At 41.5% G+C, this 27,394-nt stretch overlaps 1 protein-coding gene across 1 annotated transcript in view; it reads left to right on the top strand.

The window, feature by feature from the left end:
- The window catches only part of gcgra (glucagon receptor a), a 254,757-nt gene extending 229,097 nt beyond the window's left edge, over positions 1 to 25,660 (top strand). Inside the window, exons 10-14 of the mRNA XM_060941983.1 lie at positions 3,552 to 3,621; positions 10,098 to 10,186; positions 14,358 to 14,505; positions 17,439 to 17,480; positions 24,557 to 25,660. Of these exons, the coding sequence (XP_060797966.1) occupies positions 3,552 to 3,621; positions 10,098 to 10,186; positions 14,358 to 14,505; positions 17,439 to 17,480; positions 24,557 to 24,895 (688 nt within the window). The 3' untranslated portion in view covers positions 24,896 to 25,660. The remainder of the gene's footprint in view (positions 1 to 3,551; positions 3,622 to 10,097; positions 10,187 to 14,357; positions 14,506 to 17,438; positions 17,481 to 24,556) is intronic.
- The last annotated feature ends 1,734 nt before the right edge of the window (positions 25,661 to 27,394 follow it).

Genomic DNA, 27,394 nt, shown 5'->3' with positions numbered 1-27,394 from the left:
CACCTACACTTGTACTGTAATTGTCTGTAGATCTTAGTGCTAATATTTACTGCTTACTCTTTTAGCACCAAAAAAATGGCTGATGTCTGGCCCTTTTCTTTTCCTCATGTTTGGCCTACTGTCTCTGCGAATAAACTCAAACAGGGTACTCAGATGAAACTATGACTATCTTAAAAATAATACAAAAGGAATGTAAGTAAAAACAATAGAAAACATCCATGTACTAGGCTATTTTGCCTAGGCTAGCCTACTACCTGGCTCTTTTTATGTTGCCCCCAGTCCCCAGAGGTTCTGATTGTAATTTTATATAGGCTTAGCTAGGCCTACATCAGAACTTCTTGTGCCTAATCACACACACAGCTGTCGCCTCACAGCAAGAAGGTCCGGGTTCGAGCCCCGTGGCCGACGAGGGCCTTTCTGTGTGGAGTTTGCATGTTCTCCCCAGAGTGCGAATTACCCCACCATAATTGGGGGGTACCATCATGGTCCACTATCATATCAATCGCCCCCCCGGTCCTGTCCCGTCTCGTCTATGGAAGTCGGTGTCCTGTGGAAGTCCTGTGTGTGTGATTAGGCACAAGAAGTTCTGATGTAGGCCTCGCTAAGCCTATGTAAAATTACAATCAGAACCTCTGGGGACTGGGGGCAACATAAAAAGAGGCCTGTGTGCCAAATGAATTTCAGAAGGGCACAATTTATTCATGATAAAATGAGAATGGAAACATATGGAGTTCTTCTCCTTTGAAATGAGAATCGTTTCTATACCACACTGTAATAAGCTTGATTTAAATAGAGACTTAGCTTATCTTGCTAACTAACGTTGGTAACTAACGTTAACGTCTGTCCACTGTAGCCTTCTGGCCTCAGTGGGTAAGTAATTCAATGTATAAAGATGTGACATGAGCTGAAAGAACAAATCACTTTAATAAATGAAAGTTGTAAAATAACACATTTTCAACAGGCTAAAAGTCGGTTAGCAACTAACATTACCAATGCACGTCTTCTGCTGCAAACCACAGACTGTATAAATTGCTGCAAACCCATGGTCTGTATCTGATGAATCAACTGAATACGGTGTGGACTAGAAGCTATTGCTTCTAGCGCAGGGCTTTTCAAAGTGTGGGGCGCGTCTCCCCTAGGGGGCGCCAGAGTTCTTCGGGGGGGGGGCGCAACGTGAGGAAAAATAAACCAGAATAAGTTACTATTGCAGACATTTAGTGAACTTCAGCTAGCCTTTGCCAGAGACAAAATGGATCGATTTTTAGTACCTAAAGCTACAGTGACTGAGGAGACAGAGTCTGGGCCAAGCAAAAAAAGAAGGAAGTATGACCACGATTATTTAAAGTTTGGATTTTCATGAACTGGATCTGAAGATGCTCCACTGCCGCAGTGTGTTGTCTGCCAAGAGGTGCTAGCTAACGATGCTATGAGATGTTTAAAATGTGTAAAACAAGATGTTTAAAAAAAGCACAGATGTTTAAAATGTGTAAAAAAAAAGATGTTTTAATAAAGCTCATATGTTTTAAATGTGTAAAAAAAGATGCTTTCAAAAAGCACAGATGTTTAAAATGTGTAAAAGAAAAAAATAAAAACGTGTACAACACCCATTTTTTTAAATACGAATGGAACATTAAGTATAGCAACAACAAAAATTGTAAGGGGGGGGCCCCGCTGTTGTTTATTTGCTCTCTGCGGGGGGGCTGACTCTCCCACACTTTGAAAACCCCTGATCTAGCGCGTTCTAGCGCTGCGGTGACTAAAAATGGTACGGTCCACAATAGGGGTGTCTGTCTGAAATCAATTTACATTAAAATGTTCCTACAATAAGAATGCCGAATGGGAGTTGGTTTGAATTATATATTCCTTTTCACAATATCAGAAAAAATATCGGACGCCCCCCAAAACTTATATTTTTGTCTCTTTGGGAGGTACTGGGTCTTCATTGGGGGGTATAGTACCCCCCAGTACCCCCCATAATTCGAACTATGGTTCTCCCCGTGTCCGCGTGGGTTTCCTCCGGGTGCTCCGGTTTCCCCCACAGTCCAAAGACATGCAGGTTAGGTTAACTGGTGACTCTAAATTGAGCGTAGGTGTGAATGTGAGTGTGAATGGTTGTCTGTGTCTATGTGTCAGCCCTGTGATGACCTGGCGACTTGTCCAGGGTGTACCCCGCCTTTCGCCCGTAGTCAGCTGGGATAGGCTCCAGCTTGCCTGCGACCCTGTAGGACAGGATAAAGCGGCTACAGATAATGAGATGAGATGAGATTATTAAAATAATACATGTACCAAGTTTGTTCTGAAAATGATTGCTAGAAAAAAAATTTGAAACCACGAATCAGTAGGCAGCATGACGGTGCATTGGGAGCTTCAGGGTCCCTAGTTCAACATCAATAAACAATACTGATTTATTATTTCTATTGTTTTTTTTTTCTGCAAGTAGCTTCTCAAGCACCAAACAAGGTTCCTGTTCACTTCTAAGCAACTGACACCAAAATGGTTGCTTTGCTTCATTTGTACTGATTCATTCATCCATTTCCAGTTAGTGTTGTACCCTCGGGCGGCACGGTGGCGTAGTGATTAGCGCTGTCGCATCACAGTAAGAAGGTTCCGGGTTTGAACCTCATGGCCGAAGGGGCCCTTTCTGTGTGGGGTTTGCATGTTCTCCCTGTGTCTGTGTGGGTTTCCTTCAGGTGTGTCGGTTTCTCCCACAGTTCAGACATGCAGGTTAGGTAGTACAAGTCAGTGCATACTTAGCGCCAGCCTCAAGCCCGGATAGATTGGAGAGGGTTGTGTCAGGAAGGGCATCTGGTGTAAAAACCTATGCCAAATTTGAAGGCCCAGTGTGAGATTAGTGTGAGCTAAACTGGTTTATTAACCATCTGAAATAAAGTCAGGGGTTTTTTTACCGTCAGTGTCACAGTAGAGCTGGAGTCTATCCCAAGTACACGGAGTGCAAGCAAGGAGCAAGGATCAGCTTAGTACAGCCAGTCGATCTGCATGCGTGTTCTTGGGAGTTGAGGTTGGAGGAAACCAGAGAACCCAGAAGAAACCCGCACGGACATGGCGAGAACATGCACAGACAGTAACTTGAGCTTAGGGGCCGCTGTATCTGTGAGGCAGCAATACTACCCACTGCACCAGTGTACTGTTCCCTTAAAATCTGAACACCAACAATCAACTAAACACTACAGAATGATTTAGGGGGTTCAGAAAATGTTAAATGAAAAGAAAATAGGGGATGTCATGGTCTAATGGTTACAGAAGCAGCTTCGGGACCAAAAGGTCGCCGGTTTGATTCCCTGGACCAGCAGGAATGGCTGAAGTGCCCTTGAGCAAGGCACCTAACCCCCAACTGCTCCCTAGGCTACTCTGGGTATGTTGTATATCGCTCTGGACAAAAGCGTCTGCTAAATGCCTGTAATGTAAAATATTGCAACTTCAAAACAGACATTCTTATGAAAACGATTGTGTTTCTTGAAAAGTGTCGGTATCTTTTGTATGTAATATACAGGATATCTAATGTCTGTGTTATCTTTCACGTCTTGTTTCAGTTGCTGGGAGCAGAACCTAAACATGGGGTACTGGTGGATTATTCGTTCGCCCATCCTACTGGCAGTGCTGGTGAGAGTCTGTCTTCTTCCATAGCATTCCACTTCAGCTTTCTGAGCTTCATGTGCAGATCAGACTGTCTGATTTGGAGTCAAAGTCCTTCTTACGCCAGGATCTGGTCTTCCCAGGCAGTCTCCTGTCCCAGTACTAACTAACTCTTTTTAATGCGTATGGGTGGGGCGCCAATCTCTGTTTCTATAGCCCTCTGCCTCTTGCTTATAGAGGATGTGCAGTCACGTGACCCGCACGTGTGTACTCCGCCATATTGGATGGCACCAGGATAGTTTACCTTGCGCGAGCGTAATGGATCCAGGGAGTAATCCCCAAGAAAATTCGGAAAATACCCCATCTACATCGCATGATAACTTGTCTAAGTGTGTTCAGCATCTTGAAGGTGACGTGAGGCAGCGTTACGTGGAAAAGTGTTCCAGGTTGGGGATTGCAGATCCGTACAACTTGCCGCAATCCTTGTTCAGGGAAATTCGGAGCTGCGGTGCCGGCAATTTGCCCGATCTGGCCTACCACGACATTTACAATTTTCTTGTTAATCGTGAATCGTGTTACACTGGCAAAGCCCTCAAAGCTTACAAGAGCCTGGAAGCTTATAAATATTTTGTTGCGGGATGGGTATCCCAACTATACCTCTGGAAGGTTCCGAAGAAGAATGTCTACTTGATAACCTCACGGGTAAGTGGCATTAAGACGTTTATCATAAAGAGACTATGCAGGACGTTTTATCGTAGGAATGTTCGAAATCTAAACTCAGTTCCAGATAAGTATGAGAAGAAAACAGTAAATCAGAAAGCTGCGTACATTTGCGCAGCTTCCACGAAAACGTGCGCAGCTTTCTGATTTACTGTTTTCTTCTCATACTTCCTGTTTCATGGACTGTAACGGCATTTGCTTATTTAGTAATTTTAATACAGAATTTACTATGATGAAATTATTCAGACACTCCAACGCCCCCCCTTAAAAAAAAAATCGGATCTGCACGATTCAGCCGTGAAAAAGGCGGCATCCGCCGTTTGCATCCCTGTTTAAACTCATAGGTTAACCGACTTTAACCGGCTAATGAGGCTCGGTGGTCGGTCAAGATTTTTTTTAGTTTTCGCCATCCCTACTATGGATTGGCCTTTCAAAGGCATATATGAGCCAAAAAGATAAAACATTGTCATGGACTAGGCCAGGGTAGTAGGGCTAGGCATAGCCATTTTAAACGTTAGAGACTGTCTAGTTTCTAAGTATGCAGTTATCATTCAATCCGAAAATCAACTTAACAGATGTACTAGGAGTACTGAATTAGAAGATTACACCTACCTGATATGAAGTGTTCACTACAAATTCGGCTGGTAGAACTGGGCTTCCAGTTTTCTCTTCGCACAGCGGACACCCATTTTGCGCGTCTCTCCTCGTCTGCGGGGAATCTATAAAATGACAGGCCCTCCTTTTGGTACAACCAAATGCTGAACAAGATATAACCATTCTCGAAAGATCTACTCCCACACACTTGATAATTAGAACGGGTTCGTCTAAGTTCTATGCGCGACCTTGCCGTCCAAGATGGCAGATAAACAAATATCACGTGACCACTCTCTATACAGCTAGGGTTACAGTGGGGGGCTAGTCCTCTGGTAACCGCAAGAGTTTGACTCCCCTGTATTGCAGCATGCCTTGCCAGATGGCACCATTTTTATGATGAACTTTGATACGGCCTGACCGCGAGTAGAACTCACGATCTCCCGGTCTGCCTCGCGGAGAGGCAGACATGCTAACCACTAGGCCAACTCGCAGTGGCTGATTTGGAGTAGAAAGCCTCTTTAACATGATTACTGTGTGAAATGACTGACTGATTGATTGATAAACACCTCTCTTCGCTGAACATTGATGATGCCACAAAGCATCACCACAGGAAACGTGATGATTATGAAGTCCTTTTGCCTGTCCTGTAATCACTCTAATCATCCATTCACTGATTGCCGTTATACCATTAGGGACGCATCAATGCAATTTTGTGAGTGCAAGTACAGGCTTTTGGTCGTTCCCGATATCCAGACTGATGCCTTAATGAGTTGCTTACTTGGTGTTAATCAATCAGGGGTAATTATGTTAGTTAAGTCTGTTTATGTTTGTTGAAACAATGAGCTCCTGGTGTTAAGTTTTAAACAATATTTGGAATAGAGGGTGTGAGCTGAGTGCGCAGAGCATTATCAGCACACATGGAGATTAAAAATGCAGACTCTGGTGAACAAGAAGGAAAGGAAATCCACATTTCAGTGCTCAGTGCTTGCAGAACTGAAGTGCTCTCATGTGTAACTGCTTCTCCAGTTGCTCCACGCTCATGGATATCCATGTGTGCGTGCAATTCACGGCACTCATTTTTAACCCTTTGAAGCAAAACATGGGTCAAAAGTGACCCGGCTGAGTTTTTATCTTCTATATCTTTGCAAGAAATTAATTCCATCATTCAGTATTCAAGGTATTCCTCAATTAACTTGTTTTTGATCATCATCCATCCTTATTTTATTTTTTCCTTTCTTACTTTTTGAATAAAAACCCTTTTTGTATCACTACCCTTCTAATGCACAACATGGGTCAAAAACGACGTGCATTCATTTTCCAGGTTATTTCATGTATGGCTGAGTGTTTCTATGATATACTTTTGAAATAAATTCATTTTGTCATTTACTTTTCCAAATATGCAGTAAATATCTTGTTTTTGTTTAGCACAAATCGTCATTTTTATTTTTCCTTTCTTAAGTTATGAACAAGCACAGCTTTTGTAATTCTACATCAAGTTTACACACACGGGTCAGAACCGACCCGTATGCATTTACTCCAGCGTTTGGTGGGAACTGTGAATTGTGCTCGTGTCAGACATTTCGCAGCTCAGCACAGCGCCCTTTGCCCATCTAATACATGTAAGGAATGTTTTTCAATTGTTCTAACATTACCTTATAAAAAAATTGATTATGTTTAGGTTCCCTTGAGAGTGAGTAGATTACTTGTCAGAAAGTTACAGTAATTACTATTAGCTACCGAGCTGTTGACATATTCTACTTTAGTTAGCTAATTTTATTGTAGTTGGCTTAGCTAACTACATAGTTAATAAATAAATAACTGCCCCCATTCACTACTAAAGTAATTACTTGAAACAAATTATTATTATTATTATAGCATTAAGACATTTACAACCCCGATTCCAAAAAAGTTGGGACAAAGTACAAATTGTAAATAAAAACGGAATGCAATGATGTGGAAGTTTCAAAATTCCATATTTTATTCAGAATAGAACATAGATGACATATCAAATGTTTAAACTGAGAAAATGTATCATTTAAAGAGAAAAATTAGGTGATTTTAAATTTCATGGCAACAACACATCTCAAAAAAGTTGGGACAAGGCCATGTTTACCACTGTGAGACATCCCCTTTTCTCTTTACAACAGTCTGTAAACGTCTGGGGACTGAGGAGACAAGTTGCTCAAGTTTAGGGATAGGAATGTTAACCCATTCTTGTCTAATGTAGGATTCTAGTTGCTCAACTGTCTTAGGTCTTTTTTGTCGTATCTTCTGTTTTATGATGCGCCAAATGTTTTCTATGGGTGAAAGATCTGGACTGCAGGCTGGCCAGTTCAGTACCTGGACCCTTCTTCTACACAGCCATGATGCTGTAATTGATGCAGTATGTGGTTTGGCATTGTCATGTTGGAAAACGCAAGGTCTTCCCTGAAAGAGGCATCGTCTGGATCGGAGCATATGTTGCTCTAGAACCTGGATATACCTTTCAGCATTGATGGTGTCTTTCCAGATGTGTAAGCTGCCCATGCCACACGCACTAATGCAACCCCATACCATCAGAGATGCAGGCTTCTGAACTGAGCGCTGATAACAACTTGGGTCGTCCTTCTCCTCTTTAGTCCGAATGACACGGCGTCCCTGATTTCCATAAAGAACTTCAAATTTTGATTCATCTGACCACAGAACAGTTTTCCACTTTGCCACAGTCCATTTTAAATGAGCCTTGGCCCAGAGAAGACGTCTGCGCTTCTGGATCATGTTTAGATACGGCTTCTTCTTTGAACTATAGAGTTTTAGCTGGCAACGGCGGATGGCACGGTGAATTGTGTTCACAGATAATGTTCTCTGGAAATATTCCTGAGCCCATTTTGTGATTTCCAATACAGAAGCATGCCTGTATGTGATGCAGTGCCGTCTAAGGGCCCGAAGATCACGGGCACCCAGTATGGTTTTCCGGCCTTGACCCTTACGCACAGAGATTCTTCCAGATTCTCTGAATCTTTTGATGATATTATGCACTGTAGATGATGATATGTTCAAACTCTGTGCAATTTTACACTGTCGAACTCCTTTCTGATATTGCTCCACTATTTGTCGGCGCAGAATTAGGGGGATTGGTGATCCTCTTCCCATCTTTACTCCTGAGAGCCGCTGCCACTCCAAGATGCTCTTTTTATACCCAGTCATGTTAATGACCTATTGCCAATTGACCTAATGAGTTGCAATTTGGTCCTCCAGCTGTTCCTTTTTTGTACCTTTAACTTTTCCAGCCTCTTATTGCCCCTGTCCCAACTTTTTTGAGATGTGTTGCTGTCATGAAATTTCAAATGAGCCAATATTTGGCATGAAATTTCAAAATGTCTCACTTTTGACATTTGATATGTTGTCTATGTTCTATTGTGAATACAATATCAGTTTTTGAGATTTGTAAATTATTGCATTCCGTTTTTATTTACAATTTGTACTTTGTCCCAACTTTTTTGGAATCGGGGTTGTTTTTAAATCACGCTTGGATGACCCACGTGTAGTAATATAAAAAGTATTTTTGTTCATAAAGTAGGAAGGAAAAAATTAAATTAATGATTTGTGGTAATTCAAAACAAGATATTTAAAGAATACTTGGAATATTCAATCATAAAATAAATTGATTTCAAAAGATAGAGCAAAGAAAAACTCAGTCAGCATGAAATAACCTGGAAAATGAATGCGGGTCATTTTTGACCCATGTTGTGCATTAGAAGGGGTGTGCATATGTTTTGCATCAAAGGGTTAAAGACCAGGCAGTGATGATGATGATCTGCACACTCAGATCATCCACCTTCATATTAAAGATACTGCTTTAAGCAGCATAAAATTGATTATTCTATCCATCTTCACTGGATATGAGCAATCGCGTGCTCTGACTGGCTACTCTACTATTAGGTTCTCAGCTCATATACCGTGAGTGGAGAAAAACAAAATGGTGGCGCGTGTTCCTGAACCAACCGAGGACGAAATAAAAATTCTACTCCAAAACAAAACCCAAAAAATTATCAAGTATTTAAAAGAAACAGAAATAGCTAAAAGAATATAGTTCCCCCCCAATATCTCCTGTTTTTATTTTTCAAGAATTATTATTATTATTATTATTATTATTATTATCACATTTTTCACAAATTGCTCCTGTCATTTCACCGGTTTGTTTACATTCTAAGCGGAAATGATTTTGTCGGACGTTTTGTATGAAGTTTTTATTTGTCAAATTTGCAAAAAATAAAAATGCTCCGTTTCTCAAAATCCAGTGAATGTGAATAGAATAAAACAGTTATTCCACTCAATCTCATCATACATGGCTTATAGCCAACTCAGTGCTACGCGCCTTTTCGGCTGTCAGCTCATGTACGACTCGATTTCATGGAATAACTTAATTATCAGGTTATTTGTATTAAAGGAAGATGCTGTACTTCTTCTTCTTGATATATTCTTTAAGCACTGATTACAGTCTGCTTTGCTTTGATTCGGCATCATTAATCAAAGATAATGTCCAGATGTCAGTAGCAGATTTGAGGATTTTGTCTTCTAGTCATTAACATAACAATGTACACAATTAGACACAACCTATCGGAGCATTTTATCTAAGTACGAGTAAATAAACCGTTTCAAATTGATACCCAATACCACTATACTGTAGGTATTGATGCATCCCTACCCATTATATAGCACATGAGTACATTTTCTCTCAAAATTCAGCTGTCAGGAATCTCATAGCCTTGTTTATAGATTGATGGATGGGCTTTCACGAGCCTCCAGTGTGATCACAGCTCTTCGTCCTCACTGCAGAGTGGCAAGGAAGCTTGTGCTAAATTAAAACCCTGCTTTCTGAGCGTTAATGGCTCAGAGAGGAGGCGTTTAGTAAACGCATCTCTGCGTCTTTTCCCCACACAGATGTCGTGTGCTGAAGTCTGACAGGAATGACTGTGCTTGAAGCTTTGCGGTCATAATAATAATGTTTCGGGCATCTTTCAGACATTATTAAACAAACTGTTGCAGATGTTCATGTCGTGCTCCCGCAGCTTGCCATGCATGAAGGATCGCACGCGCCATCTGAGCAAACAGATGTCACAGTTGTGTTATGTTAACGTGACATAATGGTGGAAAGCAAGGCCTGGAGATGTTTAACCAACCTCATGTCTACTTTCTCCTGCTCTCAGATCAACTTTGTCATCTTCATACGCATCATTAAGATCCTCGTGTCCAAGCTGAGGGCTCACCAAATGAGATACTCCGACTATAAGTTCCGGTGGGTGTTCATGTGTACTGAAATTGAGTGTGAGTTGATCCAACATTATTTGTTAAATAGCTTTTAAAAGCTGTGGGTTTTTTTAACACATAATAATTTTGTAATTCACATTTACTGTCTGATGTACAAAAATGGAAGAAAAGCTTATTGATGTGCTTTCACCTTATCTTACCATAAGTGGAAATTTTGTTTGGTATGAGAATCACAACCCAGAATTACGAGAGATATTATTTTATTGCGTTCTTTATAGTTATTCAGCTGTTTGGTGCCAAGGCCAGAATTTATCGGAGCTGTATGGCTCCAATAAATATGGAAAATACTACTGCAAATTTAAATAATAAAATGTATTTATTTTATTATTATTACGCAGTTTATTCAACTTCAGAATGCATTCAAATACAGTGCCATACAGTGGTGCTTGGAAGTTTGTGAACCCTTTAGAATTGTCTATATTTCTGCATAAATGTGACCTAAAACATCATCAGATTTTCACACAAGTCCTAAAAGTAGATAAAGAGAACCCAGTTAAACAAATGAGACAAAAATATTATACTTGGTCATTTATTTATTGAGGAAAATAATACAATATTACATATCTGTGAGTGGCAAAAGTATGTGAACCTCTAGAATTAGCAGTTAATTTGAAGGTGAAATTAGAGTCAGGTGTTTTCAATCAATGGGATGACAATCAGGTGTGAGTGGGCACCCTGTTTTATTTAAAGAACAGGGATCTATCAAAGTCTGATCTTCACAACACATGTTTGTGGAAGTGTATCATGGCACGAACAAAGGAGATTTCTGAGGACCTCAGAAAAAGCGTTGTTGATGCTCATCAGGCTGGAAAAGGTTACAAAACCATCTCTAAAGAGTTTGGACTCCACCAATCCACAGTCAGACAGATTGCGTACAAATGGAGGAAATTCAAGACCATTGTTACCCTCCCCAGGAGTGGTCGACCAATAAAGATCACTCCAAGAACAAGGCGTGTAATAGTCGGCGAGGTCACAAAGGACCCCAGGGTAACTTCTAAGCAACTGAAGGTCTCTCTCACATTGGCTAATGTTAATGTTCATGAGTCCACCATCAGGAGAACACTGAACAACAATGGTGTGCATGGCAGGGTTGCAAGGAGAAAGCCACTGTTCTCTGAAAAGAACATTGCTGTTCGTCTGCAGTTTGCTAATGATCACATGGACAAGCCAGAAGGCTATTGGAAAAATGTTTTGTGGACAGATGAGACCAAAATAGAACTTTTTGGTTTAAATGAGAAGTGGTGTGTTTGGAGAAGGGAAAACACTGCATTCCAGCATAAGAACCTTATCCCATCTGTGAAACATGGTGGTGGTAGTATCATGGTTTGGGCCTGTTTTGCTGCATCTGGGCCAGGACGGCTTGCCATCATTGAGGGAACAATGAATTCTGAATTATACCAGCAAATTCTAAAGGAAAATGTCAGAACATCTGTTCATGAACTGAATCTCAAGAGAAGGTGGGTCATGCAGCAAGACAACAACCCTAAGCACACAAGTTGTTCTACCAAAGAATGGTTAAAGAAGAATAAAGTTAATGTTTTGGAATGGCCAAGTCAAAGTCCTGACTGTAATTCAATTGAAATGTTGTGGAAGGACCTGAAGCGAGCAGTTCATGTGAGGAAACCCACCAACATCCCAGAGTTGAAGCTGTTCTGTATGGAGGAATGGGCTAAAATTCCTCCAAGCCGGTGTGCAGGACTGATCAACAGTTACTGGAAACGTTTAGTTGTAGTTATTCCTGCACAAATGGGGTCACACCAGATACTGAAAGCAAAGGTTCATATACTTTTGCCACTCACAGATATGTAATATTGGATCATTTTCCTTAATAAATAAATGACCAAGTATAATATTTTTTGTCTCATTTGTTTAACTGGGTTCTCTTTATCTACTTTTAGGACTTGTGTGAAAATCTGATGATGCTTTAGGTCATATTTATACAGAAATATAGAAAATTCTAAAGGGTTCACAAACATTCAAGCACCACTGTAGGTAGGGCGACCAGCGTAACCTATGGGACTGCATCAAATTTACAATCTAAAACACTGCAAAATGTAAAAAGCTAATCTATTTCCAATAAGTCATCTCAAGCCGCTTTATCCTGTTCTACAGGGTCACAGGCAAGCTGGAGCCTATCCCAGCTGACTACGGGCGAAAGGCGGGGTACACCCTGGACAAGTCGCCAGGTCATCACAGGGCTGACACATAGACACAGACAACCATTCACACTCACATTCACACCTACGGTCAATTTAGAGTCACCAGTTAACCTAACCTGCATGTCTTTGGACTGTGGGGGAAACCGGAGCACCTGGAGGAAACCCACGCAGACACGGGGAGAACATGCAAACTCCACACAGAAAGGCCCTCGCCGGCCACAGGGCTTGAACCCGGACCTTCTTGCTATAAGGCAACAGCGCTAACCACTACACCACTGTGCCGCCCCTCCAATAAGTCATGAAAAAACAAAATCTAATAAATCTCAAAAAAGAAAGGAAAGAAAAAACAATGTCTTTGACTTCCTAGGTCCTTTACTTGTGATTACTAGTTCATACTCATCTCAGTATCATCTTATTGATTAGATTGTGACACACTCTTAAAAGTCCTCGCAATATTCAATGTGCTTGATGGGACTATGTCAACGTTACAATCTCAAATGCTCTGAAATCTAAATAAAACTAATCTATTTATTGTAAATCATCAAGAAAATCTAAATATTGCATCTCAGAAAGAAAATAAAAACTAGATAGAGACTGTGACTAAAGTCACAGTAATTTGCTCTAGCTGTTACAAACTGGAATGTCTGGTCACCGTCCCCTGTAGATCTGGAACGGAAAGAGATAGAGCATGATGCCTAGTGAGGAAAAGTTGCGCCCTGCTGCCCTGAACAAAATTAAAAAAATAAAAAAAAACTCATTGAAAAAATAATGAAAGTTGACAGAGTTATAAGTGATTGAAAAAAAAATCCCGTTTTACATGAATTATTCCGGACCAGTGATCCAGATCAGCACCAAAAGTCATAGCAATATAATTCAGCCCAGAGGTATTGTTCATGTGAAATTTGGTGATGATTGGTTGAAAACTGAGGAAGGAATAGCATCCTAAAAAATGTTAGGAGAATAAGAAGAAAGGAGAAAGATCCTGCTCTGTGATGACCTGGAAACTTGTCCAGGGTGTACTCCGCCTCTTGCCCATAGTTAGCTGGGATAGGCTCCAGCTTGCCTGTGACCCTGGACAGGATAAGCAGCTACAGATAATGGATGGATGGATGGATGGATGGATGGATGGATGGATGGAGAAAGATCTTGAGTGAGAGTAACAATTTGCACCAGCGCTGCTAGTGATTGTGAGTTCATACAGTTTATCTCAATACCATCTTATTGACAAGATCATGACACAATCTTAAAAGTCCTGGCAATATTCAGTGTGCTTGATATTAAAGTGTTCGGCATTTTCCTTAGAACAACCTTCATCTTCACTCCCAGTAAATTTCATACAGAGTCCTCCAGGTCCGTTCACAATCCTCCTAACACGTCCGGTATAACGTTGTACATAATTAAAGCAGTTATTATTATTATTATTATTGTTGTCTCATCTCATCTCATTATCTCTAGCCGCTTTATCCTGTCCTACAGGGTCGCAGGCAAGCTGGAGCCTATCCCAGCTGACTACGGGCGAAAGGCGGGGTACACCCTGGACAAGTCGCCAGGTCATCACAGGGCTGACACATAGACACAGACAACCATTCACACTCACATTCACACCTACGGTCAATTTAGAGTCACCAGTTAGCCTAACCTGCATGTCTTTGGACTGTGGGGGAAACCGGAGCACCCGGAGGAAACCCACGCGGACACGGGGAGAACATGCAAACTCCGCACAGAAAGGCCCTCGCCGGCCACGGGGCTCGAACCCGGACCTTCTTTCTGTGAGGCGACAGCGCTAACCACTACACCACCGTGCCGCCCTGAGCCTAACATGTCAATACTTTATAGATTATGCACTGAAGGGTTCAACGGAATTTATTTCACAGTTACAGTAAAGGCATTTCTGGCTGTGATAACAGTTTCACAGTGTACACTAATCTCTTCACATTTTCAGATTTTTTTTTATCCCCTTTGGTTTACTTTGCCATTCAGGCTCGCAAAGTCCACCCTCACCCTCATCCCTCTGCTTGGTAGCCATCTGGTCCTCTTCTCCTTCGTCACTGATGAGTCTACCTCAAACGGCGCCATCACCCTGAGGCTCACAAAACTCTTCATCGACCTCGTCTTCAACTCCATCCAGGTGACCCAGGAATACCTTCCAACGCATTCCAACACCATATACTGGATATAATTGATATCAAGTGTGTATAGGTAATAATGAATCTGGATTTCTGGATTTGAACACGCCTCAGATAGCTGGACGTGTCTCATTTATCCGCTTTTCACACACGCTAATCTTCCACTTTTTTCATTCCAGGAAGAAGGTTTATTTAGTCCCAAGTTTCTGCCTGACTATATTCATGTTTTGGAAAAAACACACACACACACATATATATTATAGATCTCTCCATTTGAGTGAGACGTGAATTCCGTGGGCGTGGCATTAGCATAGCGGATGTGAATAAAAGCTGCAGAAAACAAAAGCTCTATCCAGACAGGATTAATTTTACAGGAGGTCCTGGGGTAATGCCCTATTTTACAGGTGCTACTCTGTGATTTTATTTCCATCCATATCAGCCATGTCAGAGTGCTTTTCTGTCCTCCTCTGAGCAAATTACAGGCTGAATTATCTCCTGTTTTTCACCAATCTGATCATTTTATCCCTGTCTGGATACACATATCCATGATATTCTATGCAGATGATACCTCACACTGAAAGGAAAATAAAAAGTCTGGCTGCTACTACTTGCTGTATTTAGTCTCATAGCACGTGTCCGTGTCCCTCCCTCTGATATTAAACACTTCCCAATTCACAGAACAAAAAAAGGGATGCTTTTCGATGCTGTCAAATTGCTGCTAGAACCTCAGATCACCTCAGACTGAAATAAGAGCCAGCGTCTCTTCTGTATACCAGTGCCTCGTTGAGCGCTTGGACACCATGTTGTGGGGCTGAAGTACAACCCCGATTCCAAAAAAGTTGGGACAAAGTACAAATTGTAAATAAAAACGGAATGCAGTAATTTACAAATCTCAAAAACTGATATTGTATTCACAATAGAATATAGACAACATATCAAATGTCGAAAGTGAGACATTTTGAAATTTCATGCCAAATATTGGCTCATTTGAAATTTCATGACAGCAACACATCTCAAAAAAGTTGGGACAGGGGCAATAAGAGGCTGGAAAAGTTAAAGGTACAAAAAAGGAACAGCTGGAGGACCAAATTGCAACTCATTAGCTCAATTGGCAATAGGTCATTAACATGACTGGGTATAAAAAGAGCATCTTGGAGTGGCAGCGGCTCTCAGAAGTAAAAATGGGAAGAGGATCACCAATCCCCCTAATTCTGCGCCGACAAATAGTGGAGCAATATCAGAAAAGAGTTCGACAGTGTAAAATTGCAAAGAGTTTGAACATATCATCATCTACAGTGCATAATATCATCAAAAGATTCAGAGAATCTGGAAGAATCTCTGTGCGTAAGGGTCAAGGCCGGAAAACCGTACTGGGTGCCCGTGATCTTCGGGCCCTTAGACGGCACTGCATCACATACAGGCATGCTTCTGTATTGGAAATCACAAAATGGGCTCAGGAATATTTCCAGAGAACATTATCTGTGAACACAATTCACCGTGCCATCCGCCATTGCCAGCTAAAACTCTATAGTTCAAAGAAGAAGCCGTATCTAAACATGATCCAGAAGCGCAGACGTCTTCTCTGGGCCAAGGCTCATTTAAAATGGACTGTGGCAAAGTGGAAAACTGTTCTGTGGTCAGACGAATCAAAATTTGAAGTTCTTTATGGAAATCAGGGACGCCGTGTCATTTGGACTAAAGAGGAGAAGGACGACCCGAGTTGTTATCAGCGCTCAGTTCAGAAGCCTGCATCTCTGATGGTATGGGGTTGCATTAGTGCGTGTGGCATGGGCAGCTTACACATCTGGAAAGACACCATCAATGCTGAAAGGTATATCCAGGTTCTAGAGCAACATATGTTCCCATCCAGACGACGCCTCTTTCAGGGAAGACCTTGCATTTTCCAACATGACAATGCCAAACCACATACTGCATCAATTACAGCATCATGGCTGCATAGAAGAAGGGTCCGGGTACTGAACTGGCCAGCCTGCAGTCCAGATCTTTCACCCATAGAAAACATTTGGCGCATCATAAAACGGAAGATACGACAAAAAAGACCTAAGACAGTTGAGCAACTAGAATCCTACATTAGACAAGAATGGGTTAACATTCCTATCCCTAAACTTGAGCAACTTGTCTCCTCAGTCCCCAGACGTTTACAGACTGTTGTAAAGAGAAAAGGGGATGTCTCACAGTGGGAAACATGGCCTTGTCCCAACTTTTTTGAGATGTGTTTTTGTCATGAAATTTAAAATCACCTAATTTTTCTCTTTAAATGATACATTTTCTCAGTTTAAACATTTGATATGTCATCTATGTTCTATTCTGAATAAAATATGGAATTTTGAAACTTCCACATCATCGCATTCTGTTTTTATTTACAATTTGTACTTTGTCCCAACTTTTTTGGAATCGGGGTTGTAATATTAGTGGAAAGTTCAATATTACTGGAGTTGCTAAGCCTGAACTGTGAGATTTGCTGAAAAAAAACTGGAGAGGTGTCACAGTCATGCTGAGTCACCTTCTGATAAACAGATCGTGGCACTCACATGGAGCGCAGCTGCTGGGTGCATCAAACCCACATCATCCAGCCGGGGGAATCATCTTGATGTAGCTCAGCTCGTTGAATAAATCAGATGAGAAAGGGAAAAAGAGAGGTGTTGTACATCTGAACCATAAGGCAACTTCTGTTGTCTTCTTATTTTTGTGTGTTGTAAAGCAGCTGACAGACGGAGAGAGGGAAAACAATGCTGATATGAGAGAGAGAGAGAGAGAGAGAGATATGGACGAGGTCCATCTGTGCACGCTTTGATTTATGATATTTAATTAATGAATAAATAAATATCCATGATATTTGTGCTCCTCAACTGGTGGACTAATCCAGCTTTCAGCCACTGATCTGTCCCCTTGCTTCCATGTGTTGTGCATACAGGGGCTGCTGGTGGCCATCCTCTACTGCTTTGTCAACAAAGAGGTGAGTTCAACACTATCACTTTCCTTTTTTTAACCACATTTTCTCCCAATTTGGTCATTTGCCAAATCCCACTCATTAACTAGCACTCCCAAATCATGCTACCATTCAGGGAGACTGAAGGCTAGGGATGAGCGAGTACAGCATTATCTGTATCTGTTAACCATATGAATTATCTGTATCCGTATCCGTACTTGGAGTGGGCAGGATTTAACCCGGAAGTGGGTCTGGTTGTCTTGAAACGGGCGGGGCTTTAACCAGTATGTTATTTTAAGCATGCAATTGATATGGGTTGATCAGAAATTGTTATATTTATTGCTGATTAGAAAACTATTTACAGCACAGCATCAGCATTGAGCTTCAGATCAATGGTTTTGATCACGATAGCAAATGAACTATTTACAGAACAAGTTTTGCAACAATGAATACAACACATGCGGTTGCAATTATGAAATGAAATGTAATGAACAAGAGTTTTCATACTCAACATAACTTTCTTTTTTTAACTTTTAATTTTTTTTATGATCAGTGTGGTTTTTTTTGTTCTTTTTATTTTTTTTTATTTCCACACCAGGTGTGTGTGTGTGTGTGTGTAGCTTAATTTGTAATTTTATTTATACCACTACTACCTAGAAAGTGTCAGACATTCAGTGCGTGAAGTAAAATAAAACTGGTTAGAGCCAACTGACGGTTTAAAAAAAAAAACTCCGACGACCGGCAGAGAGAGAGAGCGCGTGTGTGTGTAGCTTAATTTGTAATCCTTATACCACTACTACCTTTATTTTTACATGAATTACAGCAAGAAAGTGTCAGACACTCAATGCGTGAAGTAAAAAAAACCTGTTTTTAACCGACGGTTAAAAAAAGAAAAAAAAATCTCAGACAGGCAGAGACGCAACGCGAGTCGCTTTCTACTGAGCACCACGTCTGAATGAACCCACGTTTACCAGAACTCTACTGGTTATAAGTAAGTACAAACTGAAATAAAAACAAACTTGAAGCTGAAGAAATCCGAAACGTTAATGGAAAAGAGCCGCGAAGCGGAGAGACAGAGCGCTGTTCTCTGTGTGAGTGAGCAGAGCGGTGTGTGTAGGGGAGGGGCGCTGTGACGCTGTGTGAGGATTTCATTCAGTCCGAGCACAGATATTGACTCGTATTACTCGTATAATACTCGTACTCGGCAAAAGTGCTTTATCCGTACCGGATACTCGTTTCAGCCGAGTATCCGGCTCAACTCTACTGAAGGCTAACATGTGTTTCCTCTGAGACACCAACCAAACACATCTTTTAGAACTACTGCTCATGCTGCACACTTGGAGGAAAGCGTTTTCTACCCTCTTCCACATACATCCGCAATTCCAAAAAAACTTGGGACGCTGTGTAAACTGTAAATGAAAACAATGCGATAATTCGCAAATCAGGGAAATCCTATATTTCATTGAAAATAGTACAAAGACAACATATCAAATGTTCAAACTGAGAAATTTTATTGTTTTTTTTTATATATGCTCATTTTGAATTTGATGTCAGCAACACATTTCAGAAAAGTTGGGACAGGGACAACAAAAGACTGAAGAAGTTGCATAATGCAAAAAATAATAATAATAACAATAATTCGTTTAATCGTCTCTCAGAAGTAAAGATGGGGAGGGGTTCACCGCTCTGTGAAAGACTGTGTGGGCAAACAGTGCAAGAATTTAAGAATAATGTTCCTCAATGTAAAACTGCAAAGAATTTGGGGATCACATCTATGGTACATAATATCAGTAAAAGTTTCAGAAAACCTGGAGAAATCTCTGTATGCAAGAGACAAGGCTGAAAATTGACATTGGATGCCTGTGATCTTCAGGCCCTCAGGAGACACTGTGTTAAAAGCAGACACGTGTCTGTAGTGGAAATCACTGTATGGGCTCAGGAACACTTCAGAAAACCATCATCTGTAAAAACAGTTCATTTACTACATCCACAAGTGCAAGTTAAAACCAGATATAAACAATATCCAGAAACACCACCACCTTCTCTGGGCCCGAGCTCTTTTACGATGGACTGAGGTGAAGTGGAAAACTGTCCCGAGGTCTGAAGAATCAAAAGTAGAAATTCTTTTCAGAAGTCATGGACACCACGTCCTCCAGGCTAAAGAGGAGAGGGACCATCCGGCTTGTTATCAGTGCACAGCTCAAAAGCCAGCATCTGTGATGGTATGAGGGTGCATTAGTGCACGTGACATGGGGAGCTTGTACATCTGGGAAGGCATCATTAATGCTAAATGATATATACACGTTTCAGAGCAATATGCTGCCATCTAGACAAACTCTTTTTCAGGGAAGGCCTTCCTTCTTTCTGCAAGATAATGCCAAACCACTTTCTGCACATATTAAAACTGCATGGCTCCATAGTAAAAGAGTCCAGGTACTAAACTGGCCTGCCTGCAGTCCTGACCCTGTCTCCTATTTAAAACATATGGCGCATTGTGAAGCGCAAAATACGACACAGGAGACCCCGAAGTGTTGAGCAACTGAAATTGTATATCAGGCAAGAATGGGACAACATTTCTCTTTCAAAACTACAGCAACTGGTCTCCTCAGTTCCCAAACGTTTACCAAGTGTTGTTAAAAGTAGAGGTGATGCAACACAGTGGTAAACATGCCCCTGTCCCAACTTTTCTGAAACGTGTTGCTGACATCAAATTCAAAATGAGCATATATTTTTCAAAAATTCAAAAAGCAATAAAAATTTCTCAGTTTCAACATCTGATATGTTGTCTTTGTACCATTTTCAATGAAGCATAGGGTTTCTCATCTCATCTCATCTCATTATCTCTAGCCGCTTTATCCTGTTCTACAGGGTTGCAGGCAAGCTGGAGCCTATCCCAGCTGATTACGGGCGAAAGGCGGGGTACACCCTGGACAAGTCGCCAGGTCATCACAGGGCGTATAGGGTTTCCATGATTTGCAAATTATCGCATTCTGTTTTTATTTACAGTTTACACAGCGTCCCAACTTTTATGGAATTGGGGTTGTAAAAGCTACAGTAAAAATCTATGTTCTGCCTCACATCTTATTTAACTTCCAACTATCAGATGGAGTCAAGAAGATTAGTAGCCGTTTAGGATCACCAGTTTTGCTAGTGAAGCTTGGCGAGATTAGGTTATTTATATTTTGAGATTCGATCATACAAACGCGGCCAACCCTTGTGAGAAACTTTGCTTTTCAACGCACAAGTTGTGCAAGTTATAAAAGTGTGTCAAGTTGATAAAAATACTTTTTTGCAGCACCAACTGTCAATCATGATCATCTCATTTGTAGTGCAGCTCTGCAAATTGCTTTCATTCCTTTCAGCAGTTAAAAGAAAATCAGCATGATCAGATATAAACTGCGACACTACAAACAGCAGAGCCTATAGAAAATGCTAATCGTAAAAAATTTCAATAGATGTAGCTTTCCTCCTGCTAATGGGACAGTGATGCTGAGAGAGCAGGAACGAGGTCACTTTAATGTCTGTGGTTGAGCTGACATAAGCAGATGGTTAATTCTGGTTGTTACTTTGGTAGCATTGATGTCACTTCAACCAAATCTAGTCCTGTCCAGAAATTTCTGAACTAAAAAAGCTAACATTGTTCTTTCACAGAAGCTACTGATGAAAATTATTTCATAGAATATGCTGTATGGCCAAAAATTTGTGGACACCCCCATCACACCCATATGTAGTTCTTCCCCAAACTGTTGCCTCAAAGTCTGAAGTGCACAATTGTCTAGAATGTCTTTGCATGCTGTAGCAAGGGGCATAGTGGTGTAGTGGTTAGCACTGTTGCCTCACAGCAAGAAGGTTCTGGGTTTGAACCTTATGGCTGACAGGGGCCTTTCTGTGTGGAGTTTGCATGTTACCTATTGACCTGTCTTTTCCATGGTCAATACGAGAAATTGACGGGTAATTTTCTGCAACGATGGGCTTCAAAATTCTTATTAGAGAAGATTATGATGAAACAAAAACGAACAATGTCAGTTGCATTGGCAGATCAAAAATGCCAGTGGACGTGTGGGGACCCCAAACAACACAATAAATCTGCGTCCCACATGCATGTTTCTCCGGTACAGTGTTTGCTCCCCCTTATTTCTGAAGCAGGATGTAATTTGCTGCTCAGAATCAATACTGCGCTCCTATTGGCCAGCGCGCAGCACGGCAACCAACCATAGTCCTTGTTTCATACTACAGCGAGGTTCAGCTGTAGCAACAGAATCAAGGTTGGTTTCCGCAAGCTACTTAGCATCTGTACACTGGACTGCCTTGTTCGTCTAAGTTATGCCAAGATAGCCAGTGGGGACTTCCTATTTGAGGAAGCCACAGAATTTTTCATGCAACCTCATCTGAGGCGTGTGTGAAATCTCTAATGCTTACCCATGCTCAATATGTACATGTAAAGGTTAGCTTCTGTGTTTGGGACAGCCATTACCAATTTACCACACCATGCTAATCAGCAATGTTAGGACTAAACATTGCAAAATTAGGCACAAAGGCTACATGTGCTGTAAAATGGCATAAAATAAAGAATTTTCTTGATATGATTTGAGTTGACCGATTCCTTTTTCAGAAATTCACTACCTAAAACACTTCATTTTAAGAGCTTCTCCCAACTGCTTTTTCATGCCAAGATTATCTCAGAGGGCCCCAAATTTGCTTCAATATTTCAAATTTTCCTAGGGGAGCAAGCCCCCGGACCCCCTTTGCAGTTCTTCGCTTGGCCATCAGACACCCTTCTCTCAATTTCTAGATAATATCCTGCTCCCAGTGTCTGTGTGGGTTTCCTCCCACGGTTAGGTAAAAATACCCAGCCACTGGGGTTGCACAAGCCAATGCATACTTAGTGCCGATCCCAAGCCCTTGCGTCAGGAAGGGCATCCGGTGTAAAAACCTATGCCAAATCAATGTAGCGATCCCTAACAGGAGCAACCGAAAGAAGAAGAAAGCCTTTGTATGCTGTCGTATTACAGTTCCCCTTCACTGGAACTAAGAGGTCCAAAACATGGTCCAACATGAGGGTCATGTACACACTGAGGTCCAGGAAGACAAGGTTTGCCAAGGTTGGAGTGGAAGAACTTGAGTATCCTGTACAAATCCCAGACCTCGCTAATACCCTTGTGGCTGAATGGGGAAAATTCCCACAGTCACATTCCAACATCTTGTAGAAAGCCTTCCCAGGAGAGTGGAGGTTATTATAACAGCAAAACCTGGAATGCGATGTTCAACAAGTACATATGAGCATGATGGGCAGGTGTGAATAAACTTTTGGCCATATAATGCATTCTTCATATTGATAAAATGGTTATCAGGACAAATCTGGTAATTATTAGCCTTAGATCAGTGGTTAGTGGTGTATTTGCCATTCAAGTCCCTGTGAATGAGCGGTCACAATGCAAACAATAATGGATTAGAACAAGAGCTATACACTACTGGTCAAAAGTTTGGGGTCACTTTGAAATGTCCTTATTTTTGAAAGAAAAGCACTGTTCTTTTCAATGAAGATCACTTTAAACTAATCAGAAATCCACTCTATACATTGCTAATGTGGTAAATGACTATTCTAGCTGCAAATGTCTGGTTTTTGGTGCAATATCTCCATAGGTGTATAGAGGCCCATTTCCAGCAACTCTCAATCCAGTGTTCTAATGGTACAATGTGTTTGCTCATTGCCTCAGAAGGCTAATGGATGATTAGAAAACCCTTGTACAATCATGTTAGCACAGCTGAAAACAGTTTAGCTCTTTAGAGAAGCTATAAAACTGACCTTCCTTTGAGCAGATTGAGTTTCTGGAGCATCACATTTTTGGGGTCGATTAAATGCTCAGAATGGCCAGAAAAATGTCTTGACTATATTTTCTATTCATTTTACAACTTATGGTGGTAAATAAAAGTGTGACTTTTCATGGAAAGCACAAAATTGTCTGGGTGACCCCAAACTTTTGAACGGTAGTGTAAACCTCGCATTTGGCTTGCAGACAGAGCTACCGTCAGCCCTTCAACTTTGACAATTTCTAATGCTGTGATGTACAAACGGCATTATTACTGTATGATTATTATTGGGTGTGTTTGCAATGGGCAGCATGCTGCCTCAGGAGTATATCTAACAAGACAGCGAGGCATCAAAGACCATTCAAAACAGATCAAACTCTCATTGCCTGTTTTCTAAGATGCCTTCAAATTGCCCCCAATTGAAGGTAACATCGATGTCTTCTCAATGCTGCCTATTACTCATAAATCTGTGCACCAGCTCCTTCAAGCAATGGAAAAAAAAAAATCGAAAAAGATATCGGACCAAATTTCACAGACGTTTGCACAAGGCACATCTCATCTCATTATCACTAGCCGCTTTATCCTTCTACAGGGTCGCAGGCAAGCTGGAGCCTATCCCAGCTGACTACGGGCGAAAGGCGGGGTACACCCTGGACAAGTCGCCAGGTCATCACAGGGCTGACACATAGACACAGACAACCATTCACACTCACATTCACACCTACGGTCAATTTAGAGTCACCAGTTAACCTAACCTGCATGTCTTTGGACTGTGGGGGAAACCGGAGCACCCGGAGGAAACCCACGCGGACACGGGGAGAACATGCAAACTCCGCACAGAAAGGCCCTCGCCGGCCACGGGGCTCGAACCCGGACCTTCTTGCTGTGAGGCGACAGCGCTAACCACTACACCACCGTGCCGCCTTGCACAAGGCTTTCTATACAAATCTAAGATTTTGGGCTTGTTTTTTGAAAAGTTACCAAGAAGTAAACATTGCACCATCTTATAACTCTTATAACTCCGTGACTGTAACCAACTAAATTTGCGTGGCATCCGTTAGCCAACTGCGAACTCTTTGGTTTAGTTACACGCTGTGCCGACATCACACGTTACTGTAAATGCTATCAGAATGAACGTCCTTCGAAGATGCCTTCAGTGGAAAGTCCTGCCTTATAAGACACTTGTCCATTACGGCAGTGAGGCAACAAGGCAGCAACCTTCCTTCTCTTTTGAACGCAGCCTCCATCTCTCTATCTCTATCCACTTTTCCTTTTGATCTTTTCTCCTCCAGGTTCAGTCTGAGATCATAAAGTTCTGGAAGCGCTGGAGGGGGAAGGATATCGATGAAGACTACCGTCACACCTACAGCAACACGCCTCAGGTGTCCAACAACAAACACGTCCAAGCCGCTTCCAGCAGGCTGAGGCTGCCGGATGTCACGTGCTCGAGTTCGGTGGTGTGCAGCTCTGAGGAGAAGCAGCTGCTGGCACTCAGCTGCCATAACGGCGCAGAACGCCTGCGCTTCACTTCCAAGTCACCGGAAGGTAACAGCAGCACCAATAGCACCGCAGCCGAAGAGCTGATGGTGTGCAATCAGGACCCACGAGGGAGCATCGAGAGTAACATGTGAATATCTGAGGACACGTGTGTGTGTTAGTGATGATTCCACTACGTTCTCACACACTTTCGGCTCTGAGCCCACAGTCCGAGTGAGCAGCACCAAGACATGGGTGTAAAGTGTATGTGAATGCATGCATAATGTGTGTATGTGCGTGTGTGTGTGTGTCATGCGGAAAAGTGTCTGAGCACCCCAGTGATCGCTCTACGCTCGTGTGAGCTGTCCATCTGATGTGAATAATAAAAAGTATTCTGTTGTAACATGTTCACACACCACACCATCACACCACTGCTGCATCTTCAGCACACGGACCTGAACGAAGACATGCTGGAACAAAATATACAAGAACCTCAATAAAACTTACAACATGAACCTCAGACCGACACAGAAACCTGGACTGGATCTTCATCTCTGTCGGATCATGGATACGCCGATGTAGATATCAAAGCGTGAATGGAGGAGAGAAAATAGTCAAATGGCTTCTCGGGTTGTGTTTCGGGGTCCATTCGGACTGTCCAGCGGTTTTGAAAACCAAATCACGATTATGAAAGTTTCCTAAGTATTGGATAAGAAATAATTTGCGACCAAGAACGTAAAAATCAAATGACTGTCTCAGATTTTATCTTCAATGTTGTGTTGGAAAACGAAAGGCGCTTTTTGGTATTTGTGTAACTTGTCGGGTTTAATTATTGCTGTTGTTTATTTTATAAGGTCTTGAACAGACAAAGATTGGTGCAATTGAACAGTTCTTAAGTTCTGCAGTTCCTCCAGATGTGTAAAAAGTGACAACCTGACATGATCTGTCAGGTCGGGTTAATCAATTATTCAACAGGTTGTGAGATCATTTTATTTATGAGAGTAACGTTATTAATATAACTAGGGCTGGGAGGATCAGAAATTTTAAAGATAAATTAAGGGAAACTATTATAAAATTTTAAAGATCAATTAGGGAAAATAAAAGCACAGTCTATTATTTAAAAACCACTTGAATTTACAGTTCAGTATTTGATATTTCTTGATTAGATTCAAAGCAGAGAGCGCAAGAAAGTCTTAGACAGCTCAAACATTCAACTAAAATAATTATCCCTAATGGTACTAGTTTCACTGTTTGGGCTGTAATTGATGATCTCGGGGGCCACAGGCTTCCTACTCACCATATTGCAGTGTGGGTTGACTTTTTTCCCCTCAAAGAAAAACATGGTGTCTTATTGTGTGTAACTGTATTACTGCATTAATGAGAGAAATGAAGGGTGCCATCTTTTCTGATAATAACTGAACCACCATATAACTCCGGATCTCTTTCCAACTTTGCAGAACATTTTTATACGTCAGATCAGTCAGCATTTTCCGAGCAAGACAGATGGACCATAAGGCTGCTTTCACACTTGGCCAGTGCATTTTTGTTGTTGTGTTTGACTTCTCTTAATATTAAAAAAAAAAAAAAATCACTCAACAACGCATTGTAACTATCAACACACCAGTGCCAGCTAGGAATGAAACTAGCACAGCTTGTGATTTAGATTAGATTTATTATTTTGAGTAATGCAGATAAAATAAAGATTATATGCTGTAGCTTTGGAGCCAGAAAATCAAGAGCGGCTGTTACAATAGGACTTGACTTGAGTGAGATGTCATATTTAACAATTATTCCACAAAATCGAGTCGTACATGAACTGATAGCCGACAAGGCGCGTAGCACCGAGATGTCTATAAGCCATGTATGAGGAGATTGAGTGGAATAATTGTTTTATTCTATCCACGTTCACTATGGGGTGCCAAGTGTCACCGGGCCCATTTCGTGGATGAAATGCATTTCGTCCATCACAGAATGCATTTCGTCATTACAAAATGCATTTTGTCGGACGAAATGCATTTCGTCCATCACCGGGCCCATTTCATGGACGAAATGCATTTCGTCTATCACGAAATGCATTTCGTCCATCACGAAATGCATCTCGTGATGGACAAAATGCATCTCGTCGGGCGAAATGCATCTCATGATGGACGAAATGCATCTCGTCGGGCGAAATGCATCTCGTGGGACGAAATGCATCTCGTCGGGCGAAATGCATCTCGTGGGACGAAATGCATTTCATGATGGACAAAATGCATTTCGTGATGGACGAAATGCGTTCTGTGATGGACGAAATGCATTCTGTGATGACGAAATGCATTCTGTGATGGACAAAATGCATTCTGTGATGGACGAAATGCATTCTGTGATGACGAAATGCATTCTGTGATGGACAAAATGCATTCTGTGATGGACAAAATGCATTCTGTGATGACGAAATGCATTCTGTGATGACGAAATGCATTCTGTGATGGACGAAATGCATTTCGTCCGACGAAATGCATTTTGTGATGACGAAATGCATTCTGTGATGGACGAAATGCATTTCGTGGGACGAAATGCATGTTGTGATGACGAAATGCATTCTCTGATGGATGAAATGCGTTTCGTCCACGAAATGGGCCCGGTGACACTTGGCACCCCATAGTTCACTGGAT

Source organism: Neoarius graeffei, chromosome 16 (assembly GCF_027579695.1).
Source record: "Neoarius graeffei isolate fNeoGra1 chromosome 16, fNeoGra1.pri, whole genome shotgun sequence".
NCBI classification, from domain to species: Eukaryota; Metazoa; Chordata; class Actinopteri; order Siluriformes; family Ariidae; genus Neoarius; species Neoarius graeffei.
The sequence above is the reverse complement of the archived record's forward strand: the minus strand, read 5'-3'. Positions and strand labels throughout refer to the sequence as shown.